At 45.8% G+C, this 12,089-nt stretch overlaps 1 protein-coding gene across 1 annotated transcript; it reads left to right on the forward strand.

Moving 5' to 3' along the window:
• Window positions 1-2,979: 2,979 nt before the first annotated feature.
• On the forward strand, window positions 2,980-8,699 carry LOC123442958 (probable WRKY transcription factor 13). The gene is made up of 3 exons (XM_045119151.1): window positions 2,980-3,384; window positions 3,484-3,798; window positions 8,135-8,699. Exons 1-3 carry the CDS (start codon window positions 3,077-3,079, stop codon window positions 8,304-8,306), a joined length of 795 nt encoding a protein of 264 aa, XP_044975086.1. The 5' UTR covers window positions 2,980-3,076; the 3' UTR covers window positions 8,307-8,699.
• The last annotated feature ends 3,390 nt before the right edge of the window (window positions 8,700-12,089 follow it).

Raw genomic sequence — 12,089 nt, forward strand, 5'->3', positions numbered from 1 at the left:
CAATACAACTTCTGTTGATCCGGTGTTGCTCGCATTTTGTTCTCTTATTTTTCTTTTGTCTTTCTTTTGGGCATGATTGTGTTGTCTGGCCCAGCACCTCTCGTTGGCTGTATCGGTTGGTTCCTTTGTATACAAAGCGGCGAGAAACCCTTTTTCGACATTGACTTAATAACTAATAAGGTTGTATGTGTGCATTACAATGGTACACAGATCAAAGGGTTCTAACCTTCTTTTCAATAAATAAAATAAAGGCAATAAGACCTGCACACATGACTAGCCCCCCCCCTCCGGCAGGGGGCGCGTTGAGTTCGGTAGGGGCTGGTGAGCGCTACTACGTGCCCGCAGTGGTGGTTCCCAATGATGGTGGTTGTTGTGGCGTGCTTCTGGGGTTCTGGCGGTGCGATTGTGACTGTGGTTCTCTGGCATATGGTGCAGGGGCAAGGGTCGGATGTCGGCTGCACGTGCGGTGGCGATGGCTTAGATCTAGGTTTTGTGCTTGGGCGGGCTAGATCGGGGCCCGAGGCGGATCAGAACACATGCTCTGGGCAGGAGGGATTAGGCTTGGCTAGGGGTGCTCGTGGGTGGGGCTCATTCTCCCTTCACAGGTATAGTGCTTGTTGGTAGTGGTCGGGTTATCGGTGCATTGGTGAACGTGTCGGCGTTGATGACCACGGACACGTTGTCGTGTGAGCTCGCCTGGCCATGGGCTCAGGGTTGGCTCATCGACGGCCGGCGATATCCCTAGAGACGTGCCCCCCTCCCCCAGTCCATCAGATATTGGCTGGTGATGCGGGTGTGGGCCCTACCCAGACTCGAGGACTAATGTCGGAGAGAGTTGATGGTGTTCGTCGCTCTTCCTACCATGGTTGTGTGCAGTATGATGTGCGCGGCCTATGGTACATCCCGACAAGGATGCGGGGGAGGGGGGCGGCCCCCAGTGGCGGTTTGCATGGTTGCTCTTTGGAGGGCATCATGGCCGTGGTGGTGGATATCCCCCCAAGTTGTGTGGGCAACGGGAGGTGTTGTGGCGGGTAGTTTGGATGTGCCCTCTCTCCCGGAGGGGCGACGTCCTGATCTGGATCCAGGGACCTGAAATCCTTGCATTCCTTTTGGCGGCCTCGTGGTGGCAAGAGTGAGTTGCCGAGCGAAAGCTCCGTGCCTTGGCGCCGCCGACGACGACACCCGTGGGTGTCGTGCTCTTGTTGAAGACGTTGTTGTGGTTCTTCTCTCCGTGCCATGGCTACCGATGAAGACCTTTTCCCAGTGTGGACTCGGCAGCAACGGCGCTCTATGCGGCTTTCCCTCTTGGGGCGTTCCCGTGGAACCTAGGTGTAATAGGTCGTAGCGTGGGGGTGTTTAGGTCGTCCGGTGCACGTTGCTGGTAGCGTAGTCGCGTGCGTCCTATGTGTGCCGGATATATCAGGATCGGTTTTGTAAGAGGACTATCTCATCATATTGTATCATTCAGTCGTGTACTGTGTTCGGATGTTGCTTTATTTATGAAACGAGGCGAAAGCATATTTCAAGACTTCCGTAGAACACGCTAGAGTGGGAAAGGGTTAACTCGGATTAATTGTTAGAAGGTATTGCACGCTGATACCCAGTCGAGCCACGCACATTGGAGGCTGGACTTTGAGTGTCTCAAGATGGACAAAATCTCCATAGTTACCAGGGAAAATCCACTTGTGTGAGACACTTAGAAAGTCAAACTGATATCATAAAATAATGTGCCAAGAGTCAAGACTTGGACTTGGTGCTTCGAAGATTACTTGCATCTATGGGAAGACCGTGAACTTTCTCACCATGCTTATCTCATGAGTGGTTTGGTGCTAGGAGGAGTCTTCAACTACATCACTGCCTTACCTTCGACCATCGTCTCCTGGTTTTATGAATTTGAGATTGAAGAAGTCGTTATAGGCACTCGGTAGTCCCAACAGAATGTTGAAATTTTTTCTCATGCTTCGTCTCCTCCTCTTTTCACATAAAATGTAAAAATATATAATAGATCAGTGGTTTGATTAACTCTTACCTTCTTACCTCGCATGTAAAAAGAGAAGGTAAGAGAGAGCATGTTAAAATTTGCAACAGAGTGTCATCTTTCAATGAAAGAACAACACCATAAAGTATAGAATAAAGCGAGAAAATGTGAGTACATGTGCCAAGTCTAAGACTTGAAATATGGCTAGGCAGATGTGACCACAAGGAACTTAAACAACTAAGTTCATATGTTTGGAATAGGCACTCCCCGTATATCATAGTCTTGCGCAGGTGTAAACAAAAGGGATTTTTCATTCTTTCTACATCACAACTTAGCCGTCAACATGTGATTGGACGGTTAGGAAGACAATGATCAAGACGGCGCGAGGGGTCTTCCTTGGACTTCCATGGAATACTAAAGAATTGCTGGTCGTTGGTATACTGTTTCTAGTTTGTTGTATATTTGCTCTCATATTGTTGTTGCATTACACAAATGAATAACAAGGAGGGAATTCCTGGCTCTGTCACTAGGAGTCGTACTTTGTGCTCACCGGTGTTCAAATTCCGGACTTGACATTGGTGCTTGTATTTTCCTGAATTTCCGTGCCTTCGCGATGTGCTTCAATGTGAGGAGGGAGACGTTTTCGTCGATTACGAAGGCGTCTGTGATGATTTTGTTAATCTTAAGATGATGTGTCAGCTTAGTTTTTCGAAGATGCTCATGCATGCGTTTATATAGGGATGAACAAGTATGTCAGCGACTTATATTGTAATGTGTTCAGGAAGAAAAAAACTCGTAATCCGCTTCTTCTTTTCATCTCGTGTGTAAATCATTTTAACCGCTCCATTGAGATCAAACGGTCCATCCGTGTGGCTGATGCCTAGCCAGGCCTAATTAACTAAATAATGCCATAGACAGAAATAAAATGATGCTTAAGATAAGATACCAATAAACCCTTCACCGAACGCCAGCTTTTCACCAAATCATTCCCCGTCAGTCGTCGGCCCTAAGTCCCTACAACACCAGTTATATCACCACAAGTCCACAACACAAGCAAACGCTCAAGCACAGCAAAGCTAGAGAGACAAAGAGATCGACATGATGTTCCCATCACCAGGGGGAGCGGCGATGGCGCTGGCCCACGGCCAAGCAGCTTCCAGGGGCGCAACGACGGCCGGCGGCGCCGCGACAGCCATAACCTTCAGCTTCCAGCAGCCCTCCGATCCTCCTCTGAACGGCGGCCTCTCCCACCACCATGGTCTCCTAGGTTACAGCCCCCTCGTACTAGACCACCCAACCACCACCACTTCGTCCTCCTCCACTATCCCCGCCGCTCCCTCCCTTCACCACCTCCATGCACCTGCCGGAGCCATCCATCCCCCGAGGTCATCGCCTCCACATCCATGGTAGTAATCGATCTCCCTCCCTCTCGCTTTCTCTCTCTCTCTCTCTCTCTCTCTCTCTCTCTACAATCTACATGTTTGATATGCTCATATTACTGCTAGGTCTAGCGAGGAAGCTGATCGAGAAAGGCAGAGGGGGAAGGCCGCGGTTACGGGCATGGCGGTTAACAGCGCGCCGGCGGGGGGAAGTGGAGGCGGTGGACGGTCACATGGGCCGGCAGCGGCGGTGGCTGCGGGGATGGGGGTCGGCGCGGTGAGGATGAAGAAGGCGGCGGGGGGAGGAGCGGTGAAGGCGCGGCGGAAGGTGCGGGAGCCGAGGTTCTGCTTCAAGACCATGAGCGACGTCGACGTGCTCGACGACGGCTACAAGTGGCGCAAGTACGGCCAGAAGGTTGTCAAGAACACGCAGCACCCACGGTACGCACTGTACATCTCAATAGCTCCTCCAACCCTCGACGTACGTTCGTGATGCATATATAGATACGCTAATTAACATACGTGCATGTGTATGTACGATTTTATGAAGCAGCTGCCTCGGCAAACTAAAATATGGAGATATTTTGTTTTTATGTCCAATTTGGTGTTAGACTCATCACAAATCACAACTTGATTAATTATTAGAGTTATGGATTTTGCTCCCAATTAACAAAACATGGATTACAGTTTGTTTGTTTTGGTTATTTCCGCTTGTAAAACTCTATAATCCAGATACCAGAGTAATTTATCCAGAATGTAATATGTCAAGCATAAATAGGTTTAGTGCATGCACATTATATATATGAACTAAATTTTTCTTGGAAGTACTGTTCTTGGCAGTTTCAAAACTTTAAAACCCGTATGATTTTGAAACAAGCCTCCACAAAGCACATTTTGAAACTGTTTTTAGAAGATTCCACGTTATATATTACGTCAAAGTGGACTACCAAGTGATGAAATGCTAAAAAAAGTATTGGAAAAATATTATGACGTCCGCCTTTGTTTCTCTTGCTACTATGGAGAGACGGGCCGCTTGCTAGGGCTAGCCTAATGCATATGAAGTTATGAACTAGGATTTCTTCATGGCTCGATGTTCTTTTAATTAGGCATTCTTGTGTTGTTGCATGCTAATCTCCCCTCTAGCTTGTTCTCCCCCCCTTCCCCCCCTTCCCCCCCCCCCCCCCCCCCCGCTCCGAGATTTTGACACTAGTGTCAGAAACGTTCTTATATTATGTGACGGAGGGACGGAGGGAGTAATAAGTATGTGTAGTGTTAAAAAATGCTTTTATATTATGGAACGGAGGGAGTGACAAGTATATATGCATGCATGCTTTATCAGAAGTGTACTATGGATATCCTAAAACAATAACTAACTTAGTGACATTATTTAACTTGATTATCAACAACATATTTTGATCATTTTAGGGAGGCTAACTAATTTGAATACTCTATCATCATTAGTTAAGGCCATTGTATGGAATACGTGAATTTAAAACACAGGAATATATCATTGATTGCTAAAGCGAATAAAAATTATAGGAAAAGTGTAAAATTTTCAATTGCATGTCATGCAGGAGAATCACATGAAGAACTTTGCTTGGGTACACCCCCTAGAAAAGTTTACAGGTTGATGCAGATTAAAGCTGAAGATTAGAAGTTATCCCTTCCAATAGAAAAGCATAATAAAGACGTTTGCATCTAAACCAATCTATTCAATACATTCGGTATTCATGCTAATATGGTGATGCCTTCTTAAATAACTTTAAGATTCATGTAAACTTTAAGGGGGTGTACCAAAATAAAACTATCACAAGAATTGTAGACACAAAGAGAAGAAAACATTAGGTACGACCTTGTGTTTGTTTTCTTCCGAAATTCCTAGGTAATAGCCCATTACATAGGAATTTAGAAGGAATGTAGGATAGCAATTCCTCTGTTCCAAAAATACCAAAGGAAAATTTCGCATAGGAATTCTAACCTCAAATTCCTATGTTTTTTCCTTTTGGCCAAACTGGATCTAAAACTTGTTTTGAGATACATACATGATATTTTTGATACTATATCATCCTTACCCAATAAATAGCCCCATTTGGGAGTTGGCAGACTTATTGAGTTAACGAAGTTCATTTCTGTCCAAACGGATGAAGTTCATGTTTGATTTCTAGACAAGCATGTCATAGTGTTTTAGAAGGAAAATATATATTGTATTAGTTTCATTTTCTATAGTGAACCCCTTGATGAAAATATAAAATAAAGGTGTTGAAGAACAATTTTGTGTAATGTGTATTTAATAAGTTTGATGCTCTTGATACAAATAAGGCCTATGTTATCTTAGCATATTGATTGAAGTACATCCCTTGAATTATGTAATGTATTACATTTACTATCCAATTGAGTTTGTGTAAGTTATAAAATTGGCCTAGAGCAGAACTGAATGACATTCATCGTAATTAAATTAATTGTCTTGGTACAGTTTGGACTGTGGGTAATTTAGTGTATATTATTGAAATTTTAGTATGACGAAAAAATCATGAAAAGCTAAGACATTCTCACATGAAGAAACTAAAAACTCACTTTACATGTACCTCGATCGTATCCCCCTGCTAGAAGGGAACCCCAACTCTCACAAACTTTTGTGCACTCGTACAGTACTTAGCTTTTCCTAAAGTTCCAGTCATTGAATGACAAAAGCTAAGGAAAAAAGTGTTTGCAAAGCTAGCTGGTCCTAAGATGGCTTTGTTATGTCTGGTCCCCTTGTTGTCTCTCTACACCCCCCTAAATTGAACCCTAAATGCATATCAACGCAACTTAATTAGCACACGTATATATCTATCTAGCTAGCCAGCTATATAGATTGCTCATGCACAAAGGTACGAAACATGCTGCTATTGCATTTGTTCATTTTCTAGGTCGTGCTAGATATTCTAACCTAGTACTTTCTTCGTCCCCTAATGTAAGACGTTTTTTTACAGTAGTCGTCTGGATTAGGTGAGATGATAACTTAGCTTGTTCTTTGCTTAATTTCTCTGATGGAGTGGGGGGCATGTAGAGAAAACGATCATCGGTCGAGTCGCATCGTAACTACAAGTAGGTCAGATGCTCATTGCACCGTCTAATAGTTCCACTAACGTCCACTCATCCATGCATTTCCATTATTGTTAGCTAGAAGAAAAGGTTACGTGTTGGTACTCTGAAGAAGATTTGTAATATAAAAGAATTGTGCATGTTCTTACAAGTATCTTCTCTCGGTGTCTAGATGAAAACCATACGTGCGTGCGTGTTTGTGTGGCGCGGGCGTGTGGATCTATTGATCGACCAGTCGATTCATGTGTGGTGGTGATCATGGCACAGGGAGTACGTGTGAAAAAGCATTGACCCACAGCTAGCACCGGACAAGCATCCAGTCCAATCTGATTAGGCCCGCCGTGCAATGATGCCACTCAGAGACCCAACCCAACCCTCTGGCCTGCTCGATCTCTAGCTCTCACACCACCGCAGCATCATGGCTTTTCCAATCAACGGGCCAATCCTTCCTGGCAATCATCCATCCTCATTCTCAGGGAATCTCCCGAGTAGTTTCTGAGCTAGCAGTTTTTCTTTTTCTTTGAAGCTCTTGAAGATAGCGGTTTTTTTTTTAAAACGAGGTACTAAAAAAGTTGCATTTTCATTGAGTAAGATAGAAGTTTTAGAGGCTTAACGTCCATGGCCGAATTACAGTAACCACCCTTGCGACATTACGTCACTCAAGTGCTTAGTATAAGTTAGAACACTACTCCATCCATTCACAAATATAACATGTTCTAACTTTTTAATCGGACGTTTCAGTGTGCGTTCAGTCATTTCAATTCACATGTAGTTCATATTAAAATACCTAAAACATCTAATATTTAGGAATGGAGGGAATATTATCTAATCTGTCAAGTGAACCGGATCATTTGGCAAAGAAGTTTCGTCCTTAGTTTCGACGTTGATCAGATAGCTCCGATGGTAAATGGGCATGGGTTATCTGTTGTTTTTCGTTACTTCCTTCTATTATCAATGAATGCTAGCGATGCTGGATGTTTAAAAAAAATTCTAATGTTAATTATCTAATTATTAAAAGCGGTTGATGTGCCTAACTACCTGGATGATCTGTCCCCGACTGATTGTTTCTATATTCAATAAACGAAATATTTTGATTGTCTATTTTGTGTGTGTTAATTTGTTTGATTTTTACTACGTGCTTTGCTCTGGCTGGCTGTGAGACGGGGGAATCTCTACTGTTTGGTAAAGGGGGCCGGCCCTGGGACGACGATGATGATGAAAGGGTGGGTTTGAGCCTTTGCAAAGGGCCCAAGAGTTTTTGTACTCGGCAATTATTACCACATCTTTGTCAATCTATGGCCCCTTGCCCTCGGGGTGAGACGAGGAATGATAGCTGCAGAGTAGGAGTAGTAGCTGGCCTGGGATTTTATCATCTCTTTCTTTCCGTGTGTTGTGTTGTCAGGCCATGATTGAGAGCCTCTTCCGGCATCGGTACTTCACCTACTACGTGTCTACAGCTCTCTGAATATTCACTGGGAAACAGAAACTCGGTACAACATGTAGAATATATATACATGGACAAACAGTACCGTACCATGAGCCATGACCACTTGTACCGGGGTAGCATGAGTGAACAAACACGACGAGTAGTCTTACATAAGTTTAATAAATAAAGAGATACCAATATGCGTATGTATTGAGAAGATTAAGCTGACGGGCAAATGGTGCGTGTGTTGTGGACGCATGCATGCAGGAGCTACTACCGGTGCACGCAGGACAAGTGCCGGGTGAAGAAGCGGGTGGAGCGGCTGGCGGAGGACCCGCGCATGGTGATCACCACCTACGAGGGCCGGCACGTCCACTCCCCCTCCCGCGACGACGACGACGCCGCGCGCGCCAACGCCGAGATGAGCTTCATCTGGTAGCAAATTCAACTGTCCAGCCAGCCACCCACCCACGAACTCGATGCAATGCAAGTGTGCTTTACTGCTACTGTACCGTTGGACGCAGTGTTGTTATTGTTGTTGTTGTATAGTCTCTTCTCTCTTGTGAGATACGTATAGTGGTAGCAGCTAGCTGTTGGTACGTATCGTACACCGGTACACGGATTAATCTGTAGCTAGCGGCAATAAGACGTACGTTACGTAGGCCCAGGTTATCTGCTGGTGTACGTTGGGGCTCTAGTGGTGGTGGTGATGGACCGGTGGTGGTGGTGGTGGGGTGAAGCCTCAAGTTAGCAACCTGCAAGTTACCTGGGATCGATCTGGTGAAGAAAAAGTGGAAAGGTATACATGGCAGCCAGCGTAACTTGCGGCGTCTCTCTTTTGTGTGTGATACTGTGATGTACTCCCTCCGTGAACTAATATAAGAGCATTTAGAACACTACTTAGTAATCTAAACACTCTTATATTAGTTTACAGAGGGAGTAGTATGTATACTTAATGGTATAGGTTCCTGCTGAAATCATTGTCGTACGTACGCCTACCTGTTCCCCCTCCTCCCTTCTGTTAAGGGAGTGGTGGGTTTTTTTTTTCTCCCTAGAGTCTTGTGGCTTGTGGGTGGTTCTGAATTGGTTGATGAGAATTTCTTGTCGAGAATTTGCTCCGAATTTTGCAGAAGAATGTACATGCATGCAGTAGCAAACAAAAAGTTTGTTTGCGAGACCCGATTTATCATTAGCCACGCGTATGAGCGTTTTCTTTTTTATTTAACTGGACAACCCCCTCTTTCCATTAATCTCTTAACGAAAATTAAAAAAAAAACTCATATTGCAGCAAATTGAAGGAGAGAAAAAAGATGAACGAGTTGGGGCATTAGTAGTCAACCAGCTGTTCCCAGAGTGATTGATGTCGCAACACTAGCTATGGAGCGAAAATCTACCATCACCAAGCTTATTACACAAAAAAGAACAAACGTAACAAGACTACGACCAAATTTCAAAACCGAAAACCACCCCCACCCGCTCGCGTCGCTCTCGAGGGGAGCGGCCCGAGCGCCACCCCCACCCCCCTCCCCCCCCCCTTCACTGTCGGCGGGCGTCGCTCCCTGGCAAAGCCCGCGCAGCAGCCGGTGGCGGCGGGCCTCTCTCGCGCGGATGCACGCCAAGGCTGGGCACCGGGGCAGCAGCCCCTGATTCGCTCTGCGGTAGTGACGACAACGGTGGCTGCCTGGGGGACGCTTGGCCCCATGTGGTCATGTGACATGACTTCGATGGCCTCACGGGAGGAGCAAACCGACTTCCTCGCCGACGACCTTCTCCAATGGGACGACGGCTCGTGCGACTGCTTGGCGGCCCTCTCATTCTGGTCCTGGTGGCTGCATCGAGCAGATCTGAAGCTAGAGCTCGTCTCGTAGCTTCAGGTGGATCTGGTGGTGGCATCCTCGTGCGACTAGATCTGAAGCTTCGGGGTGCCTGTCGGTGTCAAAACCGGCTGATCTCTAGTATGGGGTCCGAACTGTGGATCTAGAGTCGATGGGTAACAAGAGACGATGAAGACGGTGCTTTACCCAGGTTCGGGCCCTCTTGATGGAGGTAAAACACTACATCCTGCTCTCTTGTTGTTATTGATGGAATAATACAGAGTACAAAGTTGATATACTACGAGATCAGATGTTGTCGTCTAAACCCTAACCGTAATGAGCTTAATGTGTCCTACGAGCTATGGCCCTCTCGCTTATATGGATGCGAGGGGTGCTAGGGTTTACACAAGGTCGGTTACAACAGAGAAAGAATATGTCGACTACTACATCGTCTTGGATTGCACACCAAGTCTTCAGAAGAGTCCATCTTGAGTCCGATGCTTCTACTGACGATCGAACAGACCAGGGAGTCCAGACCATGAGGATAGGAAGGAGGCCCAAGGACCCCTTAATCCTGGACTCCCTCAGTAGCCCCCGAACTGGCCTCCAACGCCACAATCTTCTTCCTTTGATGATGTCATAGGAGCTCTAGTTTGCGAGGCGAGTTCCTCTCTTCCTTTAACCGATGATAGCTGGGCTACCGATGAGTCCATCTCCTTTAAATGCATAGACAAAGATATATACATACATACACACACACACACACACACACACACACACATATATATACATACATACATACATATATATATATATGCCGACCGTTTAATAATGAGTAGCATCTTTCCCTATTCGAAAGGTCGTGGTTGGTCAAGGCATGTAACCTTTCATCAAAGAGCAGTTCGAGGCCGTTTTGCTGGCACGTTCCATCATGGAGATCGTATCCCTCTTTTCCAGGGATATGGTTTATGGTTTGGGTTTATCCCACGTGCTCATAATCGCACGATTTTATTGGGAAGTGGCGGATCTTACTGCGCAGTGGTGGGGCCTTCGGCATTCTCGTAAGTCATAAAAGGTAAAATTGTCACCTCAGACTCCTCATGCACCTCAGATCTCGCACACCATCGCCATTTCGTGCTCCCAAATCTCCAGTGCCCCGGATCCCCTTCTCCTCCCAGCTTTTGAATCCCTTCACAAGTCCAGCAATGTCTATCGTCGGTTCCAAGGTAAAGTGGGAGGTCTCCTCAGTCACTTAGAAAGACATTTTGGAGCTAAAGAGTTGTGGCTATCTTCCGGAGAACATAGTGTTGGAAATATGCCCTAGAGGCATAATAAAGTGGTTATTATTATATTTCCTAGTTCATGATAATTGTCTATAATTCATGTTATAATTGTATTAACCGGAAACCGTAATACATGTGTGAATATATAAATCACATTGTGTCCCTAGTGAGCCTCTAGTTGGCTAGCTCGTTGATCAATAGATGATCATGGTTTCCTGAACATGGACATTGGATGTCATAGATAACAGGATCACATCATTGGGGAATGATGTGATGGACAAGACCCAATCCTAAGCATAGCACTAGATCGTGTTGTTTGTCTGCTAAAGCTTTTCTAATGTCAAATATCATTTCCTTAGACCATGAGATCGTGCAACTCCCGGATACCGTAGGAGTGCTTTGGGTGTATCAAACGTCACAACATAACTGGATGATTATAAAGGTGCACTACAGGTATCTCTGAAAGTATATGTTTGGTTGTATGAATCGAGACTGGGATTTGTCACTCCGTGTGAAAGAGAGGTATCTCTGGGCCCACTCGGTAATCCATCATCATATTGAGCTCAGTGTGACTAAGGAGTTAGCCACGTGATGATGTGTTACGGAACGAGTAAAGAGACTTGCCGGTAACGAGAGTGAACAAGGTATACGGATACCGACGATCAAATCTCGGGCAAGTATCATACAAGTAGACAAAGGGAATTGTATACGTGATTGATTGAATCCTCGACATCGTGGTTCATCCGATGAGATCATCGTGGAACATGTGGGAACCAACTGTTGGGGAACGTCGCATGGGAAACAAAAATTTTCCAACGCGCACGAAGACCTATCATGGTGATGTCCATCTACGAGAGGGGGTATTCGATCTACATACCCTTGTAGACCGCACAGCAGAAGCGTTAGTGAACGCAGTTGATGTAGTGGAACGTCCTCACGTCCCTCGATCCGCCCCGCGAACCGTCCCGCGATCAGTCCCACGATCTAGTGCCGAACGGACGGCACCTCAGCGTTCAGCACACGTACAACTCGACGATGATCTCGGCCTTCTTGATCCAGCAAGAGAGAGGGAGAGGTAGATGAGTTCTCCGGCAGCGTGACGGCGCTCCGGAGGTTGGTGGTGAT

Source organism: Hordeum vulgare, chromosome 3H (assembly GCF_904849725.1).
Source record: "Hordeum vulgare subsp. vulgare chromosome 3H, MorexV3_pseudomolecules_assembly, whole genome shotgun sequence".
NCBI lineage: Eukaryota > Viridiplantae > Streptophyta > Magnoliopsida > Poales > Poaceae > Hordeum > Hordeum vulgare.